Here is a 27967-nt window from a genome sequence, read left to right as displayed (position 1 = left end):
CTTGGTGTTTAGCAGAACAAAGACATTTTATACAGTTTTGGAACAACTTGAAGGCTAAATATCCCTAACTGTATTTCAAAGGCCAAAGGTAACATACCGTTATCACGCTAACCTGCAAAAGCACCGAGAAATAATCTTTCCATGGCGGGGCGTCCTTTTAAATGTATGTTTATTTTAAAAGCATGTTTTGTGATGAGGTTTCTCAATGTGTAATCAAGGTTTGTCACAAGATACAGAGGAAAGTGCATCCTTACAAAGAACAACAGGCCAGTACAGCTTAAGTGCCGCATTTCTCTTTTTATCTTTTTAAACGTTCGTTTCCATTCCAGCAACAGGGTGTGCTCGTCTTTAATACAGACAACAGACATCTTCTTCCCAACTTAAATAAAGTCTTTAGATTGTGATTTTTCTCTCTTCAGCAGGGAAATAATTGATTTCTAAACGGGGGCCTAAGATGCGGCAGTGGCCCCGTGTACTTTCCTAGGAGAGGCATCTCGTCGGGTCTTCACATGTTGGTGCTCATTCGTGTTTGGCTGTTGGCAGGTGTGAGCTCCCCTTGACTGCCTTCTCTTGGAGGGGACTGTGAAAAGGACGAAAGCGATCAGTGAGAAGCATCATGTAGAAACGACACAAACACGAGTAGGAGATGCATGCAGGTGGTGTTCATGAGGTGATCAATGGGAATTTAGACTGTAGATAATTTATTTACAATTTATGTTATAAATACAGATAAGTACAAGCTAGATTTAAATATGGTTAACTCACTAAGCACTACGGTGACATTCAAATTTCAGCCTTATTTCAGTGTTATCAAAACACGCACAGATCATTTATAAAACCATTAATCTGGAATGTAAGACACTCATGTTGAAGGGACAATGAGGGAGATGGTCAGGGGATGGGTGAGGTGTATAACAGAGCAGAGCGAGGACACGTTACCCTGGGGACCCTGTTACCTTGACGTGTATCTGATTACGAAGCACAGCTGCCCGAAGGATCATGGCTTTCGCTCGTCTCTGGAATTCTTTACCCATCTGTATAGATTTCTCAAATGTTGTGCTTCTCTGATCCACATCCCTGGCATACAGGATCTACAGATGGGGTGAAAAATATGGTACTCAATTCAGGTTTAGGATTTTTAACAGTTATTAGGTTAACAACTTTATGTGTGTTGTGGGGCTGCATCCCCTAACCAATGACAAATTCAAGTTATTTTGTTAGTCGTTTGTTAGGGCAGTGTGAAATGTTTCCCAACATTCTAGATCCATCAGCCAAATAACAATGTTAAGAACGCTAGGGCAGTGTAAGCCAATCTTCAGACAAAATATTTTATTTTTGTAGAGAAAGTATGTGACAGATGACTGGGTTGACAGAATGTGGCCCTGCCTTGCTGTGGGAGTCGATACGGGCATTGATCAGGCCCTCGAGGATCAGCTGGGTCAGTTCATCCTCCAGAGCTGCCACTGTGGTATTAAAGGACACGGCCATCTTGTTCATGTCGGCTGACACATAGGGACTAAAGTACTGCCCGGGGATAGAAAAAAACGACATTAATGGAATGGTTCGCACATTCTCAATCTTAATATACTTACAGTTAAAAGAAAACTAATTTTTATGAAGATTTTTAAATGTTAACTTATTTAACATTTTACTTCACCAGATTCATAGGTGGACAGACAGTAATGAAGTACATTTATTCTTTTGTTAAGAACTTGAGACTTTAACTTTACTACATTTGAAAGACAAATACTTTTTATCCCACTACATTTATAAAAAAGTACAAAAGTAGAAATATAGTTTTTTTTTTTTTGGCTTTCGATCTGCCAGGACCTCACACTGTTGCCAAGTATTTCATTTTTTCAAACTGGCTATCTTAAAGGATTAGTCTATTTTCTTAAAAAAAATCCAGATAATTTACTCACCACCATGTCATACAAAATGCCGATGTCCTTCCTTGCTCAGCCAAGATGAAATTATGTTTTTTGAGTAAAACATTCCAGGATTTTTCCCATTTCAATGGACACCAACACCCAACAGTTCTAATGCAGCTTAAAATTGCAGTTTCAAAGGACTCTAATTGATCCCAAACGAGGCACAAGGGTCCCACCCAGCGAAACGACTGTCGTTTTTGACAAGAAAAAAACAAATATGCACTTTTAAACCACAACTTCTCTTCTTCCTCCGGCTGTGTGACGAGTCAGCGCGACCTCACGTAATTGCGTAATGATGTCGAAAGGTCACGTGTTACATATATGAAACGCACATTTGCGGACCATTTTAAACAATAAATTGACACAAAGACATGAATTGGTATCATTCAACATACAACGACGTCGGAACGGTCCTCTTTCTCCACACTTGTAAACACTGGGGCGTAGTTTCGCATACGTCCTCCGTGACCTCTTGACGTGATGACTTTTTATGTGAGGTCGCGCTGGCGCGTCACAGGACTGGCGATAGACGAGAAGTTGTGGTTTAAAAGTGCATATTTTTTATTTCTCGTCGTCAAAAATGACAATCGTTTTGCTAGATAAGACCCTTATGCCTCGTTTGAGATCGTTTAGAGTCCTTTGAAACTTAGTTGAAACTGCAATTTTAAACTGCATTAAAACTGTTAAGTGTTGGGGTCTATTAAAGTCCATTAAAATCCTGGAATGTTTTCCTCAAAAAACATAATTTCTTCTCGACTGAACAAAAAAAGACATCAACATTTTGGATGACATAGTGGTGAGTAAATTATCTGGATTTTATTTTTTTAAATGGACTAATCCTTTAAATTGGCCATTTGGCTGATTTGTTTTTAACGCAAATATGGCAACCCTAGGATCTTCCACACTAAACTAAATCTCAATGTATATTCCAAAATGATAAACCATTTTAAACTGGTTAATGTCCTATTTAACAAGCACAAGTCAAAGTCAACACACATACCTGTATGAGGGCTCTGTTCCTGATTTGTGTGTAAAGTGTTCTTACATGAGGGGCCAGATACATGTCTAGGAGGAGATTATCCTGTAAAATAAAGAGAGAAGCAATAAGGAATAACCTAACAAAAACAACAACAGAAAGAAATCAGCATCTGCAAAGAGTATTCTATCATGAAAAAAAGTACCTTCATTTCATCCAGCATTTTCAGACAAGATGCATACTTTGACTCGTAAAACTTGAAGATAATATCACGGACTTGGGGTTCCAACTCTAAAAATAATTTAAAGGAGCTAGAAAAAGAGGTGAGGATTAAATTATTATTCAGAATCACAGCGAGTAAATAATAAAAAATAAAAAAGAGAGAGCTTGCCTGCTTGAGATGACGTTTCGCTGCAGTTCCTGTCTGTCAAATGTAGCCAGGGCACACAAGCCCCCATACACTGCTACATTACTGGGGGAAAGAAGCTAAAAATCAAACAGATCATCTCATTAAAACCTGAAGGGATACTACAAACACACAGAAGACAAAAATTGCCAAGAACACGTATGCAATCACATAAAGACGCTGTATTATAATGAACTGTTTCTCACTAATACACAAGGAACAATTTATTATACAATAAATATATAATCCCATTGGTATAAATAATTAAATATATACAGTACTGTACAAAAGTTTTATGCCACTATGCCAGAATTAGATTTGTTGTTTTTGCAATGTTATAGTGATCATATATAATTGTTTCTCAGTCTCTTTAATAGAATACATCCAGAAAATGTGGATATAGTATTAAAAACTGTATAAAAATGTCAACTGATGTGTCAAGTTTTTAGGGTAAACTCCCCTTCCACTTGAGCAGTAGCAGGAAACTGCAGGATCTCGTAAACCTAAATAAAATTAAATCCTTTTTAAAGTCTTTTAACTTCATTCTGCTCAAGATGTGTTTAGTGCCAAGAGAGGTCACTAAACACCAACGATGCCTAAAGAAGACATTTAATCCTGAAAATGGTATTATTTATTTTTTGTACATACTTCCTGTATTTTCTGTTTGTATCTTAATAAATAAATTGAAAAATAAATATGGATGGACATTAAAACTTCTAAAACAAAAAGTCTGGTGGTGGTGGCCTAATACTTTTGCACAGTACTATACTTCTGAAAATAAGATGTTTCCTTGGATTATGACTATATGCTTTAAATCTTTACGCAAACCAGCAACATTATTAAAAATATCTGAAGCGGTATTGAAATGCAGCCAACCTCAGGGAAGTCGCAGTGGTCAAAAGATGCTAGCAGAAAGCACTTGGCAGCTGGTTTATATTTTCTTGAAGCAAGTTCTGCCAGTCCTAATGTAATCAAAGAAAGCAATGATGATGTCATACAGTCAAAGTGTCATTACTGATCACAAAATCACAAATGAGTTGTGTTACTTTTGTAAAAACAAAAATATTCACTTGCCTGCTGCACATTTTAGTTTGGTAAGAACAGCTTGGTTTTGACTATCTCTTTCTCCTCGTTGCTAGATTAGAGAGAGAGATACAAATTAAACTACTAGTGGAAATCTTACTCATATGGATGATTCAATGACTGGTTGCATTGTACCTCTGCTATCTCTGGAGTGGATTCAGCCTTGCTGACATAGCTAAGTACATGGGACCAATTTTGGAGGTAAACGCTAACCTATAAAATAAACAAAAAAGCTTTTTGGTTAAAAGAGCTATTTGGTTAAATTATCCATGTAAAAACATATTTAAAAACCGACAATTATATCTTTTACTGTCCAAGTTTAAACAGAGTTCATACCTTGATTACATTAAGACACATGTTGATGACATGCTTGGCGCTAGTGCAGTAGTCTCTGGCTCGGGAGTAGCATTTTAGGGCATTGCTGAGGTCACCACAGTCAAGATAGTGATCTCCTAGGTCATCGTGACCCCTCCTGAAAACATGCAGAAAACGACGGCATTCAGATCAACGGGAACCAGGTCCAATGACTATTAATATGTACAGTATATTATGCATGTAACACATGCTGAATTATATAAAGACAATTAATTAAGGGGAAGTAAAATCAAGTTATACACAGAGTTCCCACATCTTAGTTAACTTCAAATTCAAGGACTTTTAAGGATTTTCTAGGTCCAATACCCTCAAATTCAAGGACTAAATGTGGGGACACATTTCAAGTAAGAGCAAGGTTACATCGTGTTACCTTTTAAGGTACATTGTTACAGTTCCCTTTCGAGGGAACTCGCGCTGCGTCATTGCGGTGGCACTTTGAGGACGCCTCCAAGAGTAAGTGCATCTAAATGTGTATATCAAATTCAACCAATAATGAGACTTAACGACAAAGACAGGGTGACACGGAAGTATATTGCTATCTGAAATATTGCCAAAGACGGCTTTACAGGGACACAGGAAGAATGGCAAGGGAGATGCAGCGTCTCGTTCCCTTCTCAGGTAACAACAGTTACATACGTAACCCAAACATATACATATCTACCCAGTATAAAACTACAGGAATATAAATAACTATATCTAAGCCCTATTTAGAGAGAGAGAGAGAGAGAGAGAGAGAGAGAGGGGTCGCATACGGGACAAGAAGCGCAGTGCCGCGTTGCATCTAAGACAACTCGGAGGTATCATAAACCAGAAGTGCACATTAAATAGCGCAAGCTTAGTCAGATAGCATCTACTTTAAAATGCAAAATATACGTTAGCAGCCAATATTAATCGCCAATGATTTGGGACAAATATGATGTTATTTAATGCGTATATTTGACTCATTCTGACTGTACCTTATGCTTTCTTTGATAGAGTTTCCCTTGTAGTTCTTAAGGTCAGTATCCAGCTTCTCCAGTTTAAGCAGGGCTTTTTTTCTGGTGGATTCTGCCCAGGCTGTGTCAAGTGGTGGGGGTTCTACCGCCCCCTCCGGTACTGCATCTGGTACACCCTGCACCTCCCTTGTGGACCCAAACGTTTTATTTAAAATCTGAGTCAAAGCCAAATATGTTATCTTTCCATTAGATTTGACAAAGTTTAAGAAAGCTTCGCAATTGCCTTGTGGCTTCAATGAGTTTGCGATGAATTTCCTCGTAGACGTCAACATTAAAGGTTCTTTGGACAAACGACAGAGCCATCTTCAGTGCTTCCACTCGCAGCTGGGGACAGTGATCTGCAATAAACTGCAGCCTCTCGATCCTCATCAGTCCACTGTAACTGGAGGCATACTGCTCTAGATCCTATACAGAGAAATCCTCAATCAGAACACAACATACAGGAATACAAATAAACAAACAATTTCTCGTAGATGATCAGGAAGATACACAAATATTTCAAAAAATCTAAAATAAGATGATGTCAAAGAAAGTACACAGCATACCAAAGTCGGGTTTTCCACAACATAGTTGATATCAGGCGCATTCTGCTGGTCTTCCTGAGGGTCAGCATCTATTTGCATGGGCTCTACAGACCCCTGTCAATACAAAAAACATTATGTTAGACGCCTTGCCCCACAGTTACACTTTCAAGCGTAGGGGACACAACAGAATCCCTCCCTTTACTTCTGAAAATACTGTTTTCTCAGCCTTTAACAAATTATTAAAAGGTTAACAAATATGTTATTATATAACTGCAGGTACATCGATGTCCGAAGTGATTATTTTATGTTTTTTCAAATGGTTATTTAATTATTTTATTAATTTGGTTGCTATTCATTGTCATGAATTACAAGCTGTTACAGGCCATAACAAATAAACAGTATATTTTGTTTAAAAGGTGTCTTATATAGCATGATGTAGGGCTGCAGAATTAAAGGTGTGTAATGTTGCTATAATAGCATAAATAATACCTGTAAAATGATAAAGCTGAAAGTTCACTGCCAGGCGATATGTTTTCTTTAACAGAATTCACCTTTCAAAGCCTACAGCGAACGGCTGATTTGGACTACAGCCCTCTAATTCCTGCTTTAATGACATCAGTAGAACAGTTTTTTTTAACTCCGCCCACAGGAATACATCAGTCGCCAGCTAAGCTAACGGCAAGCTAAGCTGCTATCGAATCACAACACACAAAACAAACGACACAATCAGAACTCAATACGTATTTCTGAAGGAGGGACAAGGAAGACATCAGACTGTTTTTTTGGACAGTAAAAACTTTAATCGAAAAACTAATCTAGATTACAATTACAGGTACTAGGAATGTGACGATTACCGGTTTCACGATTAAATGTCCTGGCGGTTAGTATTATCATTTAAAATTTAAAGGTGTAGTGGAGGATTTTCTGGAATTTTAGAAAAGAACCTCCTTCTTCACTGTTTTAAAAAATGCAATTGCGCAACACTCCTGATTGACAACTAGGAGGACCAATAGTCTTGATGATCCACCCGGAAAAAGAAAATCCTCTGCAATACCTTTAATTATCATTACAACCGTGTTTGATTACCGTGATTTTGAAAACTTGCGGTAAATCATGTCCAGCCAGAATCAGTTTGATGCAGGCGCGCACATGCAACATAGTTTTTTGCACAAGAAGGCATTTAAGGGACAATGTATCGTATTCATTCACGGTAAACTTATTAGACAGATTTTTTTTTTTACCAGAGAAATAATTTCAGGGACATGAAATATTAAATTACGATTTTCAAAAATAAAACTTGTTCAAATGTTTTCAGTGTGTGTATCAGTTCTTTTTTAACACTTCAATCTCATTTTAACAAACTATAATCATGATATGAAATTTTCGTACCGTCTCATTCCTTACAGGTACAAATACATAATCGCCAAAAGCCTCAATTACAGCTGTCCATTTTTACTAATTTCGGTCACCAAATACACAGTGGTGAATCATCATGAATGATTTCACAAGTTCACATTAACATGTAATCGATAGGGAATGAGAGAAAGCATATTTGGCGTGCTGTCCGAGGGGATGGCTCTGAGCTCGAAATTTTAGCCCGAACCAAAAGTACTCTCCCTCTTTAACCGGGATAGATGCAACTAGCTGAGAGTGATGTGATGAAGGAAGAATACTGAAAAAACTGTCACGGGACAGAGGTGAGGGATGGATATTAATAGGCACCTCTTCATGCTAATTGGTTGGATTACATGACCATGCTCCTCCCGAACTTAGTTAAATAAACTTTATTTACATTATGTTATTTAGTTTTGGATGTGTAGAATTTACCATGCAGCTGTTTCACAGAAAGTCACATGTCAATGCAAAGTCTAATAATCGTCAAGAATAATCACAATCACAATATTGTCGTACACCCTTGCATGATGTCCTGTTGTCCCAATAGTCAGTGTCAAATCTGTTATAATCAAAGTCTGTTTCCAGGGTACAGTAACAGTGCTGGCTGTCATACACAGAGAAACATTGTCTGTCAACACTGCTAATACCTTGGTACAGAGTTTAACGATAACAGAATTGACACAGACTATTCGGACAACAGGAAATCGTGATTTTCTCATAAGCCACTTGTCACAAAAAATATTATATTGTAATGGCCTGTAATAATTAAAAATATAACTACTTGAAAAAATAATGACTTTGGACACCAAATGTACCTGCAATTATATTATCACCCATATGAACGGCTCAAACCCATTACCAGAACACTGTGGTCACATACTCGATGTCTACATGAATGTTTGCTTCAACCAGCAGAACATCTTGTGCAGGAAAACATCAAAACAACTGCGCGTGTTAAATGATTTATATGATGAAAGAGACAGTTATGCAACACGGAGTCTCTCAACAGCTAGGTTTAAAATAACCTGCATGTCTGATCTGCCTACATCATGTGGTTACCTCCACTGAGTATGATGAAGTTGAACCTGAGCTGTACACCATGTTTCCCGTAGTAAAGTCCATGAACACGTCAGAGCCGGTTCTCTGAGAGTAGAAATGAAGCTCTACCGAAAAGGATGAGCCTGAAATGGCTGGCAAATTCAAGCTATCCCTTAATCTGCCCTGAACCTGCCTTGCAGCATCCCTTAAAACTGACTGAGAACTTTCCTGCAAGAAGGAGGATGCTTGTGAGGAAGCACAGACCCAAAACATTACACTGGGTGGCCAGAGCTTTGAACAAAGGTTAAAGTTGTGAAAATAAAGAATAATATAAGCAGATTAATAAGGCATCTGATATAAAATTTGGAAGGCGCTTTATACAGTGAATTTAATGCATTTTTTCATTTGTGTTCTCTTTGAGTCAAACCCACAACCTACGCACTTCTAACACTTTACCAATAAGCTACAGAAACATATATTACACGAATAAAAAACAAAACAACTATTTGTGATTTGGGAGTGGGGGTGTCGAAATATTTGTATGGTAAAAGGAGTACATTTGTAAACAATGGATCTCTGCATGCAGAATAGGTGAATGCTTGCTGAGGGTTCTTGCTTGTTACGACATGTACACCCCACATACCCAATACTTTATCATGTGCCTTGGTCCTGCTTGTCATTCTTGACAAACTAGATTATAATGTATGGACTTATAAATGACAGCCTCATGAGATTGGGTGGGTGCAGTGATATATAAATGAAAACAGCTCACTGTAAATTATAAACACCTAGACTGTTTTAATTCTCATGCTCTTGGGAATAAGATCCGACTTTAATTATAATCTAGTGCTATATATTCATCTCTGACGTGCACATGAGGAGAAGTTGATATAGAGAGCTCACTAGTCCATGGCTCTGTCTCCAAACCTACAGACCTGTCTACCTAGACAGCATTTCTGAGCATCACGTGCACGTTTGGATGGTCTGAAGGACCGTTCTATGATATTACGACGTATCCAGCTCTCTGTGTTTTGAGACACATCATGAATTTCAAGCACGCCCGCTAACTCATACAAAACATGTAGCTTGCTAACGAGATAGCCTGCTAAGTACACTTAGCCGGCTAAAGAAAGTGTCTACCCAAGTGTTTCGCAAACAAGCTCGAGAAAACCCGCCAGGCCCATTCAGGTGTAAACCAAAACAGCGCAAGTGAATGTGTTCATTGTCGAAAACGCAACGGTCTCGCTCCTCGGGGTGATAAACACGCGCCGCTGCTAAACTTGAGAAGTGTCTGTCGCGTCCGGAGGGCCGCTCTGACTTACAAGCTCATGCTAGACGGGCTAACAGCTCAAAACGGCCGCGATAGGTGTCACATTAACACAGTAAACAGAAGCAGTTCAGCTCGATATGCTTCTTAAGCCATTCACGTGGTCTACGAGTTTCGCAGGAACATTTAAAGTGCTGAATTTACCTGAAAGTTAAAGACTTGCACGGGTAGTGGCATCTCCTCCTCCTCTGCAGAAACACAGCGCACAAACACATCCGGGGCATGAGAGTGCGCGTGCTCGACGTCTTGCAGCGCGGAGACGTCACTACCTTGACACTTCGCGAGGCACTGCGAACCTCATTTGGCATTCGAGGTAAAACAAAAATGTGGCCTGATTTTAAATATTAATATAGTGGAGAAACACATTTATATGATTCTTACCTGATTAACTTTTACTGATTGTTATTACTAAGATTATATACTTTAGGATTTATTTAGGATTTAAGTATTAATTCATTTAAAATGTCTTGGTGAAAGCGTGTCTGTATTACTTTGTTCAAATTTTGTTTTGTTGGTGTAAGTATATGTTTACGAAATCCTTAAAAAGACAAATAATAGACAATGTATGCAACCTAATGCAGTATGGATCTCAACTTTATGACATAGATCCCCCACTCACAATTTTTACTCAGTAAAATATTCTAGAACTTGCCATAACTAGAAAGGTCTATATTCATTAAAATGAAATTCATAAAAATAACCAAACACTAAACATATATTTTTTATATGTGTAATTATTTATATTTTTATTTTAAATAATTTTAAGTCGTCCTGAGCCCCTCGTTGTTGCCCTCTAGTGGGCCCCGTCCTCCTGGTTGAGAAACACAGCTCTAGAAGAGTGTTTCTTATATGAGTGTATACATTTAAAATTACACTATAATCCTATTGGGCCTGAAATGTGCAAATGGAATTGAACTGTTTACTGAACAAAGTACTAAGATTACGTGTCTGCCAATGGATTAGGTTTAATTTTCAGTCATCAGGGGTCTCATCTATAAAACTGTGAATAGGATCCTTACTAAAAGTCTACGTTCGCACAAAAGCCAAAAATGGCATACACCAAAAATTATGAAGACTTCTTAAACAAAGCAATGTTCCCTTTATAAATAACAGATCACCTGCAAGTGTGCGTACATGAATCATCCTAATATCCCACCCTGCAAGCCCATTCTCCCATCAAAATTGTTTTTTTATAAATCACAACCTTTGCGTGGGAACTGGTGTACGCACGTTTTCAGACCCATTTTGTGCGTACGCATGCTTTATACATAAGGCCCCAGATCTGTAACATTAAAGTAATACCAATTGCTGATGCATAATAAATGAAACAAAAATTCATGTGACACACATTGACTAAATATTAATAAAATTATTAATAAAATAAAAAATATTAATAAAATAAACAAAATTGGAACACTTTGAAGAGTTGAAAGATTTGCCTTGAACACATATCCGTTCATTGTTTTAAACATATAAAACTGTATGTTAAAGTAAAAGGACATGTCAAAATATAAGACAAAACAAAGACTTTTAAGCAAGGTATACACAGTTTACACAAATTTATTTTCATTTAATGGAGGTGGAAGTATGCACTCAATTACACAATATAAACAAATGTGATTACAGTTATGGTATCATTAAGCAACTGCATCTTTTGTTCATGTGACTATGTCTGTGAAAACCCAGCTAAAGTAATTTTTGTGATTAACTGTTTTCTACATGAAACCATACTGCATAAAAACATTCTGTGAAAATATAACCTTGATTATAAATATAAACTGAGCAAGGTCATGAAATTGAATTGAAACGAATGAATGAAATCAAACTTTGATGCTCCCAATCTCATAATTTGATTACGAGACTTCAGCTTGAATTTCACAGAAAGGGTCACATGAAACAATCACATATAATACAGTGACATTAAAACATAAGTACAGTAATAAAAGCTAAAAGTATAAAAGCTAAATGTAAAATACTTAAAATGTTGTTTACTGTCACCCCTCAAGTGAGAGTGCTGACTGTGGCCTCACAAAAAAACCTCACCAAAGCTATACACAACATGTATTTACACAGTCTTCTGACACATTCACAAATTTTCCCAAAAGGGAAACATACCTGCAGATAGAATATGAATATTTTCACAATGTCCATACTTAAAGCTCTGAAAATTGTCAAACTTGCTGCAACTTGGCAAACTGTATTATATTGTTCAAAAGAGTTGAGTAAAAACTAAATGCATGTGTTAGCTATACTGTCTTTAATAAGTAATTGTACATCCTGAAACACATCATTTCCTTATGTCCTTTTCCAAACATTTGCTTGTTAATCCGATCGTTTAAGGCGAAAAAAGCAAATTTGGCATATCAATTAAGATACAGTAATGGTTTTTATATCAATTAAGAAATGGGTTCCTCAAAATACAGTGCACTTTTTTCCCCTTTTCTTTACAGGTGGAGGGCACAAAACAGCACGGATGGCCTCATCAAACACGGTTTTTAAACCCCTCTGAGTAAGGGCGGAGCACTCCAGATATTTAACAGCACCTACAAAAAAATCAAATTAGTCAATTATGTAAAATAGTACAAATTTACTATGACAGTAAAATCACCAATATAAACATTTTAATATAAAAAACCACTGAATAAGTCTAGATCAGATTTTCAAAAATAAATTCACCATCCTTAAAAAAAAGTTCTTACCAATCTCTCTAGCCATCGCAAGACCTTGTGGATAAGTGATGGGGGCCAGTTTCTTATCTCGAAGACGTTCAATTGTGTCTTTGTCATCTCTCAGATCAAGTTTGGTGCCCACAAGTATGATGGGGGTGTTGGGACAGTGATGGCGAACTTCAGGGTACCACTACAAAAAAATAATCTGATCAGCGCTGGGGATCTGGCATAACATGTTGATGAAGAAACCAGATTTCTACTTACAGAATGAATACTAACCTTTGCTCTAACATTCTCAAATGAAGCAGGGCTCACCAGTGAGAAGCAAATTAAAAATACATCCTGCAGAAATTAAAGCGAATAAAAATTAATATCATTAAATATTCATTTAAGTTAGCATTGCATCATATATAACCCAATGTAAAACAAAAAAATATATTTTTTCATTTTACATTTTTTGAAAAATGTTTAGATATGTTTACTATTTCTGAAAATCCAAAGAGAGAATTACAAAGACTATAGAAAGGAGAAATGCAAATACCGTTTGAGGGTAGGAGAGTGGTCTAAGGCGATCATAGTCCTCCTGTCCTGCTGTATCCCACAGTCCCAAGTTGACAGGTTTGCCATCAACCATAACATTAGCAGAGTAGTTGTCAAATCTAAAGGGGACAGCGAACCGGTGTTAAGCTTCACAAATAAGTACAAAAGAAAACTTTGGAATAGTGATAGACCGATATATCGGCCGGCCGATATTTGCAAGTTTTATGTGTATCGGCATCGGCCGATAGATGGCTTCCGTGTTCGCCGATTTTTTTTCCGGCATTATTTACAGACAGAGTGCTAGAAGCCGCAAGCGATTGCAGGTCATGTGACTAAAAACAACCAATCTTTCCATGACAACATCGAAAGCTCAGCCTAACAGCTGATCATAGCTGAACAAAGCTGGTTTTTATTTCACATCTCTATGGGGAAGTTTTCCAGACAGGGATTAGACTAGTCCTAGACTAAAATAAATGTAAGAACTGTCCAAACTAATAAAATCTCTTTTTAACAACATGCAATTTTTTTACATAATTTTTTGCAGTATCGGGTCCAAATATCGGCTCAAGAAAATCGGCAGCCTGTATCGGTCATCTGTTAAGGCTGATGGAACAAAAATCGGCATCGGCACTGAAAAATCCATGTCGGTCGATCCCTACTGTGGAATGAATCCTCAGACCATTAACATCACAGAAATACATTTTTATTCCCAATCATTCTCATCTCAAAGTATCGAACTGTACTCACACTGTGGGTATATACTCTCCTGGGAAAGCATTAGTGGTGTAGCTGATGAGCAGACATGTCTTACCCACGGCACTACAATACAATACAATAAGGGGGTGAGTGCATTTATAGTACAGTATTATTGATCATTGACTGCAATGTTAGGGAAACCAAAAACAAGACAAAAAGGCATGTAGATTGTCAACCGGGCAGTATCATTACTATTTAACTAGATGGCAAGCTGACATCTACTTTCTTCAAATGAACTGTCCCACTGGATAACTAAATACAGGGTGACATAGTCTTGTCATTAGACAACACACATGGTAGGCAGGAAATGCAATGGTAGGGTGAAGAGTGAATAAGGGACAGAGATAAAATTAGGAAAGGAGTAAGGAAGTGTGATAGTGTATAGGAAACGTAAAGTAAAAAGCAAATCGGGTTCACAGCTGAGAAAGCTGAATTTATGCTCCTGTCATGCAGTGTCTCGCCCTTTCTGTTTGGGCCACAGGGCTGTGAAATGTGATTGCCCATGGCAAATGACAGAAAGCATGGTAGCCTACTAATGGGATTAATAAATAATATAAACTCTCCACATGCATATCAGCAATTTTTTATGCATGACATAAATAAGAATTTTCCATGTTTAGAAAACGATATTTGCATGATTGATTTTATTTGGTGTAATCCAGACATGGAAGACGTGAGGTGAAGAAACATACACATAAACAATCTGCCAGAATCTAAATAAGACATCACATTGATAATATAAATTAATATTTTTCCTTTTGCCGTATAAAAGATATTAAAAATATAGTATGGTCGTAGGTATGGTATTGAATATTAACAACACCATATTGACAATGAATCGATGTGGATTACCGACAAATGCGAAAAATATTAACATATTTATGCCCTTTAAAAAATACAGTATTTAAAAGGGGTAAATGATTAGTTTTGTTGTAAGCTGCTAGACAGATAACCAGCAGTATTATGTGATCTAGGGGAATGAATCTTATCCACCGGAGCTTCAGTGAACAGTAGGCTAGTAGGTGTGAAACCATTACATCATTATTTAGCGATTCCGCCGGAGACTCGCATCACACTGAGGAGATCCCCTTAACATTTGCTCGTTTCATGATCAAAATAAACCAATACCTCATGCTACTAAATGCTATTTATAAATTGTACATGGGGAACGCTGTCTATATATTTCATAAATCATCCATAACCAAACAGAACCGTTAGCAATTTGCAATTTTTTTGCAATACAGTTTACAATGACAATAACGTCAACTACTGTGTAATAGAAAGGCTACAAATATTAATTTACGTTTAATTGATAGGCGTATAAATTCTGTCTCATATCCGGGTGTAAATTCAACAGATCTCACTCATCCATTGAGCGAACCCACGACCATCCAGCTTATTCTCGCAACAATTGCTTTTTCTGCGAAAGAAACCTTCGTAAAACGCACGCGTTATTTTTCATATCTTACCCGTCGCCGACAACAACACACTTGATGGCTTGCATTTGCAGTCCACAGATAGTATCCGACGAGTGAAGAATCAGAGAAAATAGCCTGAAATGTGATGTCTAGGGTGCCTGTGGGATGGTACAACTGGCGTTGAGCTGCAGCAGCACGGGGCGCATTTCACTGTACTTCCGAAAAAACACGAACATGGTTCGTTCTTTCTCGGAGGTCTCGTGGGATTCCACGAACGGTCCGTTTCGTTCTTTGTATTCAATCTAGTAGCAAGATGCACTTATCTTGTGTAGTTAAAATAATACGTTTATATTTGTAAAGACAGCATGAGCTAACGGAAAAGAACTGCCTCTCCTACACAGTATAAAGGTTTATAGTTAAACTTAACTTAAACGTTTAGCATTTTAAACAAAGACCTGGCTGTATCTTGAATAAAAATATGAAAAGTGTTACAGTGCTCTGCCTGTCAAAGCAGCTTGCTACATCAGACAACATTTAATTAACAAAATACAATTAATGCAAACACAGGAGACTTACATATTCAAGAATTAATCATTTTATTGCTTGACCTGCCATTGGGACAATCTATACCAAAAAAGTTACAACTAATTTGAGCACATCCAATGAAATCAAACCGTATAGAAAAAGAATAACAGAAAAATGGTCCTCTGACATTTACAACTCTCTGTGCTGAGGGTTTCAAACTGAATAGCTGAGGAACAAGTGGACAGAAATCTACAAGCCCTGAAAACAAAGCCTACAACCAAATATATCAATTCATTTATACATACTTTAATAACAGAATTTTACGGTAAACTCAAAAACACCATTGGCAGTCACGAGCAGGTAATGAAAAGCATTACAAAAAAGGTGGTTGGGGTAGATCAAATACATTTTCATTGTACAGTTGAATGTCCTTTAAGATACAGGGCTAAGATAATAAAATAAGCAGAAATTTTATTTGTAGCAGTACAGAATCACTTAATTTATTCACTGAACAAGAGGAAGAACCACAAATAGTTTAATGATGCATGTAACATAAGCTGGTGGAAAAAGATTTATGGTTCCTTTATTGTTGTGTACAAATGCAACAACAATCCTGCGCTTCAAATATGCGTAAAAAAAGTAAATGAACAGCGTATGAGCACTAATAAGTGCACTACTGCAATTTTATCGGCAACAAAGGGTGTCACAGTAGAAACTTAGCTCATAAACACTATAATTTAGACATGGTCATTTATTTATCCATATTATAAGGCATAAACAAATTATTCAAAATACAGTGGAACAGTTGTTTTAAAGGCTAGAAGACATCTGGAAAATTTCAACTAAAGCACCGAGATTTTATTGATTTTTAAAATCTAATAAAGTCATTTAGGGGGAGAAATCTGCAAATGAGCATGACAGCAAAATTCTCATTCTGAAGAAAAACACTTAATAAAGGCCAGCCCACCTATTTAATCCAATAGCAATTTTGGGACAGTTCTGTGCAAACTCTCAATTAATAAAGATTTGAGTCTAATATATCTCACAAAATGTACTCATCAAATATACTGTTAAAGGGACCATATAAAGATCAAATTAAATATTGTATTTTTACATATAATACCCATTTCAAGCTGATAAAACATGTAGAGAATATACTAGAGGGACAACTGCCTTTGAATGTACAGAAACAGGCATATTTCAATTTTACATAACCTCTTACAATAAAGTGAGTCTGGTGTAACTTACATAAATCAAAGATGTGTTGGAAAAAAAACTTTAAAATAATACAGGAGTATCTCTGTGTGACAACAATTAAAATCTAATTTTAGCAATGGTTAACACTATATATATATTATCACTCAGTAAAATTCTGCAACACATCTGAAAGAACCCTACATAAAGAATAATATCTGATGAATGATTTGGGTGGTGGCAATACTGTATCAAAAATCTTTTTTAATAGCATTGTATGGATTCCGACTCTAACGGGATAGAGAAACCATCAAATGAAACTGTAAATACTGTCCCTGTTTTAAACCTTCTTTTAACTACGGGTAGAATCAATAATGTAAATCTGCAAACAAAAAAGGACACAGCTCACTTGAAAAAAAATTTTTTTCACATACTTGAATGTGGTTATGTTAATTTTGGTTTAAAAAGTGTATGAGAAAAAGAGATGCCCATTTGGGATTTCGTTATAGTTCACATACACTTCCACAGACAGAGAAAAGCAAATAGTAAAAGCTTTAAAAAAAAATCTTGGCCACCAAGCAGGTCATGAAGTAGTAACTTTCTGTTGTGTTCACATAGTCAGTGTATCACAAAGCTTCACCCGCTTAAATTTAACAGCGGAGTATTAAAGATACTCCATTAACCACAGCTATCACACTTCTGTAACGCTCCCGATCTTAAACCTAAATTGCAACCTTAACCTCAACATTTCTGTGCCAACATCCATCTTCTTTTTGAAATAATACAGTAATGAATAAATGAAAATACAATTTCTGTGTGGTGAAAAAAACAACACAAATAATAGTATATTTGTAGAAGAAAGCAACCGAAATGCAGGAAACGTGAAAAGTTTAACTTCAAAATGAGATTTGACTAATCCTGGTGTGCTCTACGTAAGTTCAGTACAAGTCGTGTTTGTAGCATGAAGAACGATGGAAGAACAGAAGAGTATGAAAAAAGCTTCCCAAATGCAATGGGATAAAATGCCACAATGAAAAATAGCAGGCGCATATAAAGTGTTCTTATATATATAGAGAGAGAGATAGATATCAAACTGTGCAAAAAAATATGGTTATGGTCATTTACTTCTAATATATAATCATTTACATACACTATATATGTGCAGCTATAACAATAAGAGCAAAGCTGATCACCATAATAAACACGGTGACATTTAACTTCAGTACCCTCAAGAAAACAAAGTAACACGTGGATTTGCCTTTGGCTTCCCTATATTCAAACGCTTGAATGAATGAGGGAAAACTAAATCTGAAACTCTTCAATGGCTCAATAAAGATACACCATTATATACTGTGTAGAAACACTACGCGACTGTCATTCTTCTTGCCACTGTCACCCTTCCAATCTAAACACTGTTACAGAGAAACTAAGCAATTAGGAGGCCAGAAAAAATCTTGATGGACTTGTTATTTCAACAACTGTTCACGTCACAGGCAACTGTGGCACATTGATTGGCTCGTTTCTCAGGCGAATCTAACAATCAGCCTCATGGTAGATCTACGATGGATACAAACGCGACCGGGTACAGCACGAATCAGAAAACAGACAGGGAGGGAACACTGAAGTGAATGGGCACCTGGGTGTTGAAAAATGCATAAAGAAAAAGTAAGAAAATAAAGCGGATTTGCATCGGTGGACCCTGCAATAGAAGAGGAAAGAGCCTGGAGCATCTCAGACCGACAGAGACACGAAGCTGTTGTACTGCTGTATGTTTCTCTTCAGGATATCTGAACAGGGACCGAGCACGCGTTCGAACCGGGGGCGGTCAAGTTTTACACACTTCAGTGGACCACGGGCGACCACGGTGGCAGCACGAGGCCGGTTCATGAGCAGGGCAATCTCACCTGTTGAGATATGCAGGTAAATTAGAAAATAAACAAAAAATATTGCGTGAGTTCATTTACATGCGCGAGCAACTTCCTAGCAAGTAAGCAGAAACACATTTACCAAAGTAGTCAGACGGTGCGAGTCTTCCGACTTCCACAAATTCTTCATTCTCTGACCGTCGCTGCAAGACTGCAGCAGAACCCTAAAGACACAAATTTAAATCACTAAATCTGTTTTTTACAACACGGTCATCATTTATTTGCAATAATTACATACATTGAAAGTTCAAACAACATACAAATATATAAATCAGCGTTGCTGAAGTTCCAGATGAGAAATTACAGTATTTAGTGGTGTTTAAAAGGTGACTTATATTAGGAAACCTACCTCTAGGATAATGAAAAACTCATCCCCTGGTTGACCCTGAACAACAATCTTCTGACCATCTTCAAACTGGACCGTCTCAAGGGCGTCAGCGACAGTCAACCGTTCCCATTTATCCAGAGACTCTGTTGACAGCATGTTATCAGGTTATCATAAGGTAACATCATCAATAGATACAGTTCAGTTATTAACTTGCATTGCATTCCATTAGTTTCTTAATGTTTACAATGCACATGGACCAAGCGTGCCGCACAAGCCCTGAAAAGTGTAGCCAAAATGTCTCGATCGCCCCCCAGTGACTGGTCCCAGTATAGGTCATAAACCCCGCCTCCTCCATGTTATTCAATGGGACTTGAGACCAACTAAACAATTTAATTACACTTCAATGATCTTTTTTCTGAAGCTGGTTTCTGTCATTTACTGTAGCTTTTATCACGCTGATGTAAATTCAAGTGTTTGTTTTTAAAATAAGCTTTGTTTTTAGTTAGTTCCTACTCACTACTGCGCAGTACTGGTCCCGAAATCGCTACTGCGCATTCGGCGCACTGGCGGCTTCACTTTTCACCAATGGAAGAAAGCGAACAGGCATCGTCCATCTTTTTTTACAGTCCATGGCATGGACCAATTATAATACATAAACAGACTAAACTTACCCAAAATCGAGACCTTGCTAAGGAATTCTTCATACATTTTTCTTTTTCTCAGAGTACTTCCCTAAACAAAAACAACAAAAAAGAAATGTCTAATGTATAACAGCACAATTTTAAAACTATTGTATAACAATACTATTGTATATCCATGTGCAATTCAGATTACCAACCATGAGTATTCTCCTGTAGCTGTCTCTGTCAATTCCCCAAAGCTTGACATTGGTCTTTGCTCGGACAGTGGCTGCCCTGGGAGTGCCGTAGATTAATGCCAGCTCACCAAAACTGCCACCCTCTCCAATACTGGTTACCCACTCATTGTTAACATAAACCTAGCAAAACACAGATGCTTATTAATATCCCAATCATCCTCATTTTACACCCATTAATATGCAAGTATACAAAAGGCCTGAACTTTAGTGCTGCCTCACGATTGCAGAATAAAAGTTTTTGTTTACATAATATATGTGGTTGAACTGTGTATAATAATTATGTGTAAATACACACACACACACACACACACACACACACACACACACACACACACACACACACACACACACACACACAAACACATGTATATAAATAAGAAACATTTGCATGTGTATATACATGTTTATATTTAAATATAATCTATATTATATATAAATATAAATATTTGTTATATAAATATATTTTTCTTAAAATTATACATGTATGTATGTGTATTTATATGAAAATAATTATTATACACAGTACACCCACATATATTATGTAAACAAAAACTTTTATTCTGCAAACGATTAGTCGTGACTAATCGTAAGGCAGCACTACTGAACTTTGCATTAATTATAGTTATCATAATTATAAACACAAGGATTGCACTTACATCCATTTCACCTTGGTCAATAACGTAAAAGTTGTCACCCTCATCCCCTAAAATCAGAAATAAAATACTTATACATATTTTCCCCCTGTACAACTTTAATAAAAAAAAATTCAGTAAGTAAGCCTTACCTTGTTGAATGACAGTCTCTCCTGCAATGTAGGTGACTGAGAACATGGCGTCAAATATGTCACTGTACAAAGTAAAATATGCTTTATTAAATATAATACATTTGAAAAAAAAACTATTATGCTATGGGGCGGTTTCCCAGACAGGGTTTAAATTAATCCAGGACAAGGCCATTTAGGACACTGAAGTAGTTTATACAAACAAACCATAAAAAAACAATAATGGTGTGCATCTTGAGACAAAATCATGACACTCATATATGTTAAGATATGTTGGTGCAAGATGTTTTTCAATTAGGCAGCTCAAACATGCATTTTAGCACAAGACTAGGATAAAAAAAAAACACCAAATATGTCACTTCTTTCATTGTCATCAAGATGGGCAAAAAGCACATTCTTCTCAATTGCTTTTGCAAGGGCAGCCATAGTTTTATAGTCTTTAGGAATGACCTGTACATTAACATGAGAGGCACATTCAGTAAGTAAACAATGTCCAATATGCAATGAACATACGGAAAGTAAAAGCAAGCATGACTTTTCCTATGAAATGACCTTTCTAACATAGGAAGCTGCATCTTCTTCAGTGTAGACCTCGGCACTGATGGCACCACGGCGGCGGCGTCCCTTAACCACGGGGTTCATGGGAGGAGAGACCTCATCTTCGCGGGAATCCGAACGAGAGCTCGACTTCTGCTGGCTAACCATCTGTTTAGCTTCCTCCTGATGACACATAAAGACAATTTATTACACTAAAACTTCCAAACAAAGATTGATAAACATACCATCATTCTAACCTTCTCAAGCCTCTCAAAGTAGTCTCTGAGGAAAGCCATGGGCCTGTCGGGCCTGGAGGTGCACAGCTGCACAATGCAGTCCTTCAATAGCTGCTGGATGTTGTGCTTCTGCACATAGCGCTCACACTCTCGCAAGCTCCTCTCTTCTTCACTGCTCGTACTGCTGGACGCCATGGTGACCTGCTGACCTGACACAAGCACTGGACCTTAGTAGCTCATCGTGAGATGCAAAGGAATTTGGGAGGAGGAGGAGATCAAGTCAACATTTACAAAACAAGACATCTATTTTTGGAGCAAGGAATTGCTGTAAAATGCCTGATTAACTAGCACCATACCAATTTTCAGGACATAATGCTATGAAAATATATTGCAATGTATCATCTTGACTAAAATGTAAAATGAGGCAGGAGGATTTTTTTTTATATATGTATGGACTAGATATGAATAAGGAACTCAGACAGGATTTTTCAATGCTCTCACACTTTTACAAAATATTTTGTAAATACCTGTTTGTTCACACAAATCAGCAACTTGAAATACAATCCCTCTCAACTATCATTTCCTACACAGTGTTACGTTTTGACAGCTGTAATGTTGCGTAAAAGCTACAACGCAACGCAGTTCGCGCATATCACAGTGTAATACTATTCAGTGAAAATAATAACATTTAGTTTGCCTTAAACACACCCCACAGCAAATAACCGCTAAATAAAGCACGTTTCAACGATAACGAGCATAATACTGTAGCTTCTTCAGTGGCATCTGTGGCTTTTGTACCGTCTAGCCCAGCAGTAACATACGCCATCTTGCAAGCTACATTACCACAACAACGGAAGCCGACGGCATTACACTAACTCTCGCTACCGATCTCTGGCAACCAACTCATCCATATCACTAACAGGTAAAGCGAAAAGTTATGCCGTTGTATATTCATACCCGAGTCGTTTCGATGAGTTAGTCGACGCTGTTTAAATCTGTTACACTGGTTTTCTCACAGTCCTTGGATGGATGGATGCCTCACCGGAAAAGGTTATGACCAATCACAAACAGCGATTGACGTCAATCGGCCTCGATCTGGGCAGCGCGTTACTCCTGACAACCTTAAAGGACAAGCACTTGTTTTTGTATCTTGAGTGTAGAGGTTATTAACCAGCTGATACGTTACATTCTGCTAAACACGATATGCTACATCCAGTGAATATTAAAATTGTATTTACATCTAGCAATGACACGTGAGTTTAACACGTGAGACCCTCTATGGTTTGCCATATGAACATTAAGGGGATTGAAGTGTTAACTGTACTTATGTTTTCATTAATCTTTTTTTTTTAAATATTGGTGGGGTTGTAACTGGTCATTTTGATTATTTGGGGGGTTTACCTCTCCTCCAGAACCTCCACCATGGCCCTGATCACAACTAAAATGTTTAATAAATCAAAGCAGTGCTGTTATTGTCATCAGGCATATAACCTTACTTATAAGGTTATTTCAGCAATGCAACAATACATTTCTTGTAATAGGATCTGCAATGAAAATGCTAAATATAAAAGTTACAAAAAGTCCAAATTTGTGAAAAAGGCTTGACTTTCAAGTCTTTAACCCTGACAGTTTAGCTGGATTTTTTTATAGTTTAACTTTTGAATTTAACACTTTACAGGCAGGTAATTGCCTATATGCGAAGATGAAGACACACCCTCACTGTCTCCTTACTGCCTCTGCACCCTTTCTCGCCACTGCTCAATCACATTCGTGTCGACTGCCCAGAGTCCACGAACATAACCTACCCATAGCTCTACACCCAAAGGATATAGGATATACCACTATCAAAAAGAAGAGAAAAAGGTGAGGGAATTGTCAATTTTTAGTAGTCAGTGTTATGTTGTTTCCTTTGCAAATTTGCTGAGATGTTACAATGTACTTTAATTTAATTGCCAGTGTTTATGGATATTGGAAAAAAGTTTGAATAGTTTGTTAAATGATTTCCAAACACTTGTACCTGTGGACATGTTTTATTTTGTTTACAAATCTAAGTAATGGGTAAATTGCATATGTGCATAAAAGTAATAATATATGCCGTTAGAGGAAGAAATAGATTTAGTTGAAGATAACTAGGCACACTTGTGATAAATTACTCTGATAAAGTATGTTAATATGAAAGTATAATCAAAGTAATTTGGGTGGAGTATTTCAAGCTAGAAACACTTTTTCCTTTTTTAGTCATTGTACCTTTCCACAATTGCATACTATTCCTAACATCTGTGGTGCATTCCAGGGTCTCCTTGTTGAAACATGTCCCTCTATAGTTTCGGATTGGAGCCTCTGTCCTGTCATGCATGGAACAAAGACCGGACACGTAAGAGCAAATCAGACATTTCAACATAAATTACATGCCTTCAAGCTCTTAATGTTGCTGCCTGCCATTCCATTTTCTTCTGGTAATTGTCATCCATTAAAATCTACTCAGAGAAATACTGTATCAGATTGTACTTGGTTGGGAGAAAAGCTGCACTTCCCCGTGCATATGAGGAATAAACCATATCAGTTTTCTATACTAATGTATTTTATTTTCACTACTACTTTCTCCCACCACAATTCCTGCGTAACCACTAAACCAATTAGGTTTTATAGCAACTGTCAAAATCCTACTAATGTCATTTTCTTTTTAGAAATTGCTGTTAGCCCCAACAACAATGTTGTGCATATCTACCAAAGCAAAGAAAAAGAATGGATTAAGATTCATGAACTGACCGAACATAGTGGGCGAATTACAGGTAAGGCCAAATTAGTCGTTAACCCGCCCATATTGATCTTAGCATTCCAATGAAGAGAAGGAACTTAACTATTTACAGAAGCACAGATATGCATATATGTGATATGTTTCTTAAGTACTACCACAAAATATAACTTTTTCATGATATTTCAGATTTGACAATGTTCAGCCCTCTTGATATACATAATATGTCATAACAACAACTAATTGTTTATTGTATTTACAGGCATTGATTGGGCCCCAGAGTCCAACCGTATTGTGACATGTGCCTCAGATAGAAATGCCTATGTGTGGACGCTTAAGGATGGGGTTTGGAAGCCAACCTTGGTGCTGGTTCGTATCAACAGAGCTGCCACATGTGTCAAGTGGTCACCTCTTGAGAATAAGTTTGCTCTTGGAAGTGGGGCTAAACTTATTTCGGTGTGCTACTTTGAAAAAGAAAATGACTGGTGAGATTCATTTTGCGCATTTTCTGGTTTTGGATGCAATGTGTGGGAGATTTCCAACCCATGTTTCTATCCTTGGGTTGCATTTACATTACATTACATTTATGCATTTGGCAGACGCTTTTATCCAAAGGGACTTACAAAGAACCCATGACCTTTTGCACTGCTAATGCAATGCAATCTAAGCTATACAGGAGGACTAAATAAAAAAATTTTTTAGAGTAAGTAAAAGAGCTTTGCACAATAAAATTATGCCAGCGACAATTCTTTTGATTTTTCCTTTTATCCATATTTAACTTTAAAGGTGCAGTGTGTAATTTTTAGAAGGATCTTTTGACAGAAATGCAAAATAATATACAAAACTATATTATCAGGGGTGTATAAAGACCTTTTTATAATGAACCGTTATGTTTTTATTACATTAGAATGAGACGTTTTTATCTACATACACAGAGGGTCCCCTTACGTGGAGGTCGCCATTTTGTGCCGCCATGTTTTTATAGAAGCCTTTAACAGACAAACTTTTTTTACTGAGTTGTCTCTGACGATGACATGTTTTACCGGCAGCTACTGTAGCTTCGTTTCAAAAGCGAGGGGTAAGAAGTGGATTGAGCCGTTGGTTGCAATTTGCAACCTCACCACTAGATGCTGCTAAAATTTACACACTGCACCTTTAAAACGTAAGCTGTTCCCTGTGTCTCTCTGTCCTTTTGTGTGTCAGCTTTCCTACATCTCTCTTGTGCAAACTTTGTTCATCAACTCTTTACATTGTTGATCACTGAATCTATAGGTGGCTGAGTAAGCATATCAAAAAACCAATTAACTCAACAGTCCTGTGTCTGGACTGGCATCCCAACAACATGCTGCTGGCAGCCGGCTCTGCTGATCTCCACTGCAGGTTTAAATATACAGACTATATACATAACTTTTGGATGATGTAACTATTCATCATGTTTGTAACAGAGGCCTTGCTTTTGTTATAGAATATTTTCTGCATATATTAAGGACATTGAGGACAGACCTGGACCGACACCCTGGGGAGCCAAAATGCCCTTTGGAGAGGTGCTGCTGGAAAATAAAGAGTGCGGTGGCTGGGTGCACAGTGTCTGTTTCTCTCCATCTGGTGACACTCTGGCCTGGGTTAGCCACAACAGCGCCATTAGTGTAGCGGATGCCAATCAGGGAAAAGAGTAATGCATTTATAACACACAATAAAATAGTAAATCTCAACTTTCACAGATACACAGAATGTAAAATGCAAATATGAAAGCATAAAAATATTATTAAATGCCTCAGGTGTCTGCTGTCTAAAAATGAAAGGTATATAATTCACGCCATGACCTTTACTTTGCCTACAAATTATGTTTCTCCATTGCAGGGTTACCCAGCTGACAACAGTACATCTTCCTTTGCTGAGTGTGCTGTATGTAAGTGAGACTACGATTGTAGCTGCGGTAAGGAGGTTTGGATATCCTAAAGCTCCATTTCATTCATAACGTTTTATTAGTGCTATATCAAGTCTGAGGCTCCATAGTTTATCAGCTTATTTACACAAACACATAGCGCCACACCCTGCATAAGATCTGCATTATGTTACGAAATGACCAGAATTGGTTATAAGATATGCTTGTAAATATTTTCGGTATGTTCAAACACTGCTAATAAACAAGTGATGGTTAAAGATTTTAATGCAGTTTTGCTATTCATTACATTTTGTGCACTGGTCTGCGGTTGGGATCTTAGGGCCACGACTGTTGCCCTTATCAGTTTTCATACAAGGGTCCTGGAAGCTTGGAGTTTGTGAAGAAAGTAGACATTCCCAAACAGACTTCCAAAGGTAACATGTCTGCTATGCAACACTTCCGTAATCTGGACAAAAAAGCTACTACTGAGGATGAAGAGACTGGGTTGGGTCTACACCAGAACAGCATCACGTAAGGCTCGATGGCCTGCAGAAGCATTGATGCTTTCGATTCTACAGCAGCTTACTAATATGATATTTGTTTTACTTATAGCCAGCTCTGCATTCTGGAAGGACGTAAGGACAAAGTGGAAAAATTCAGCAGCGTAGGCTTAGACGGTGCCATGGTTGTCTGGGATTTCAAGGTATTGTATTGTGTTGTAATAAAACAATTGAAACTTTGGGATCCATTTCAAGGTTATTGTTTACTCAACTCTCTAGATGCTTGAATAAGTCGCTTCAATTTCTTTATGATATTATATATAATTATATTTTACGATATATCAATGTATCATTGATAATGATAATGTATATTTTTTTTCTTTAGCACTGAAACACCACAGGATCTGAGAGGAAGAGCTGGAAACAACTCCAAAGTCTTTTTTGCTTTCTTATTGATAATCTGTGACCATGTTTTTTGTTTACTCAGACACTTTTTAGCTTTTACTACAGTAGTTGCTGTAGTATGCTTATATGAATATGGCTGATGTTGGGATGGGTGATTTCAAGTTTGTCATATGCAATACTTGTTATGCAGTATTTTCCATATGGTATATTATTTTTTTTAAATGTCTTTTTTCCAAACAAAAATAAATGATTATATGGCATCATAAAGTGCATTACGTTATTAATTGATCACTTGCACCTGTATTCTGCAACTATAAAAAGGGATATTTCAATAATATTTTATTTTTACACTTAATGACAATAAACAATAAAAAGCTCCTGTTTTCGTATTTTTCTCTGGAACACGGCCGCAACCATCAAACATTTGACAGAAGCATGCACATAACTGATAAATATTGTAGTTAGGAAATAAAAGCTGTCAGTATGATATATATTTATGCAGCTATAATAAGAAAATTCCTTTAGACAACGTAAAATTGCACAGCTAAGCCACACCCCTTTCTGCTGACTACCGCAATGAGAGCCA

The 27967-nt window shown here is 37.2% G+C and overlaps 4 protein-coding genes across 6 annotated transcripts; 1 reads left to right on the top strand and 3 right to left on the bottom strand.

Annotated features, from left to right (window-relative positions):
• Positions 1-152: 152 nt before the first annotated feature.
• gps1 (G protein pathway suppressor 1) lies at positions 153-10350 on the bottom strand. Its single transcript, XM_055192864.2, has 14 exons — positions 10195-10350; positions 6312-6404; positions 5990-6171; positions 5728-5892; positions 4733-4868; positions 4532-4609; positions 4388-4448; positions 4190-4275; positions 3299-3393; positions 3113-3218; positions 2932-3012; positions 1387-1524; positions 957-1091; positions 153-580 (listed from the first exon to the last, which is right to left on the bottom strand). The coding sequence occupies exons 1-14, from the start codon at positions 10225-10227 to the stop codon at positions 506-508; spliced, it is 1464 nt and encodes a 487-aa protein (XP_055048839.1). The 5' UTR covers positions 10228-10350; the 3' UTR covers positions 153-505.
• A 1228-nt stretch (positions 10351-11578) lies between these two features.
• Positions 11579-15744, bottom strand: rac3a (Rac family small GTPase 3a). Its single transcript, XM_055192821.2, has 6 exons — positions 15485-15744; positions 14007-14078; positions 13261-13378; positions 12999-13061; positions 12750-12909; positions 11579-12593 (listed from the first exon to the last, which is right to left on the bottom strand). The coding sequence occupies exons 1-6, from the start codon at positions 15517-15519 to the stop codon at positions 12463-12465; spliced, it is 579 nt and encodes a 192-aa protein (XP_055048796.1). The 5' UTR covers positions 15520-15744; the 3' UTR covers positions 11579-12462.
• Positions 15745-16010: 266 nt separating this feature from the next.
• prkar1aa (protein kinase, cAMP-dependent, regulatory, type I, alpha (tissue specific extinguisher 1) a) lies at positions 16011-22934 on the bottom strand. Of its 3 annotated transcripts, none has more exons than XM_073857160.1 (11): positions 22794-22934; positions 21858-22040; positions 21616-21783; positions 21424-21513; positions 21067-21130; positions 20939-20985; positions 20244-20402; positions 20077-20137; positions 19427-19548; positions 19160-19241; positions 16011-19056 (listed from the first exon to the last, which is right to left on the bottom strand). In XM_073857160.1, exons 2-11 carry the CDS (start codon positions 22029-22031, stop codon positions 18884-18886), a joined length of 1140 nt encoding a protein of 379 aa, XP_073713261.1. In that variant the 5' UTR covers positions 22032-22040; positions 22794-22934; the 3' UTR covers positions 16011-18883. The 3 variants fall into 3 exon arrangements, with proteins under 3 accessions (XP_073713261.1, XP_073713260.1, XP_073713262.1); XM_073857159.1 differs by having other exon boundaries at positions 21858-22045; positions 22794-22933; XM_073857161.1 differs by lacking the exon at positions 22794-22934 and having other exon boundaries at positions 21858-22063.
• An 18-nt stretch (positions 22935-22952) lies between these two features.
• Positions 22953-27758, top strand: LOC129434014 (actin-related protein 2/3 complex subunit 1A-B). Its single transcript, XM_055192810.2, has 11 exons — positions 22953-23089; positions 23515-23699; positions 24130-24210; positions 24524-24628; positions 24854-25076; positions 25864-25971; positions 26057-26263; positions 26452-26527; positions 26817-27007; positions 27089-27179; positions 27362-27758. The coding sequence occupies exons 3-11, from the start codon at positions 24147-24149 to the stop codon at positions 27365-27367; spliced, it is 1071 nt and encodes a 356-aa protein (XP_055048785.1). The 5' UTR covers positions 22953-23089; positions 23515-23699; positions 24130-24146; the 3' UTR covers positions 27368-27758.
• The last annotated feature ends 209 nt before the right edge of the window (positions 27759-27967 follow it).

The sequence above is a fragment of the Misgurnus anguillicaudatus genome, chromosome 19 (genome assembly GCF_027580225.2).
Source record: "Misgurnus anguillicaudatus chromosome 19, ASM2758022v2, whole genome shotgun sequence".
Classification (NCBI taxonomy): domain Eukaryota; kingdom Metazoa; phylum Chordata; class Actinopteri; order Cypriniformes; family Cobitidae; genus Misgurnus; species Misgurnus anguillicaudatus.
This window is presented reverse-complemented; position numbering and strand designations above follow the sequence as displayed.

Excerpts from the sequence above, each read along its gene's own strand:
- LOC129434014 (XM_055192810.2), top strand. The coding sequence starts at position 24,147 with ATGTCCCTCTATAGTTTCGGATTGGAGCCTCTGTCCTGTCATGCATGG. Across the intron at positions 24,211-24,523 it reads ATGGAACAAAGACCGGACAC|AAATTGCTGTTAGCCCCAAC; the intron begins GTAAGAGCAAAT and ends TTTTCTTTTTAG. Across the intron at positions 26,528-26,816 it reads AGACTACGATTGTAGCTGCG|GGCCACGACTGTTGCCCTTA; the intron begins GTAAGGAGGTTT and ends TTGGGATCTTAG.
- prkar1aa (XM_073857160.1), bottom strand. The coding sequence starts at position 22,031 with ATGGCGTCCAGCAGTACGAGCAGTGAAGAAGAGAGGAGCTTGCGAGAG. Across the intron at positions 21,131-21,423 it reads ATCTTGATGACAATGAAAGA|AGTGACATATTTGACGCCAT; the intron begins AGTGACATATTT and ends TTTACTTTGTAC. Across the intron at positions 20,986-21,066 it reads AGAGACTGTCATTCAACAAG|GGGATGAGGGTGACAACTTT; the intron begins GTAAGGCTTACT and ends TTCTGATTTTAG.
- gps1 (XM_055192864.2), bottom strand. The coding sequence starts at position 10,227 with ATGCCACTACCCGTGCAAGTCTTTAACTTTCAG. Across the intron at positions 3,394-4,189 it reads ACCACTGCGACTTCCCTGAG|CTTCTTTCCCCCAGTAATGT; the intron begins GTTGGCTGCATT and ends TTTGATTTTTAG. Across the intron at positions 581-956 it reads GTAATCAGATACACGTCAAG|TCCCCTCCAAGAGAAGGCAG; the intron begins GTAACAGGGTCC and ends TCCTTTTCACAG.
- rac3a (XM_055192821.2), bottom strand. The coding sequence starts at position 15,519 with ATGCAAGCCATCAAGTGTGTTGTTGTCGGCGACGG. Across the intron at positions 13,062-13,260 it reads CACTCTCCTACCCTCAAACG|GATGTATTTTTAATTTGCTT; the intron begins GTATTTGCATTT and ends TAATTTCTGCAG. Across the intron at positions 12,594-12,749 it reads TGCGATGGCTAGAGAGATTG|GTGCTGTTAAATATCTGGAG; the intron begins GTAAGAACTTTT and ends ATTTTTTTGTAG.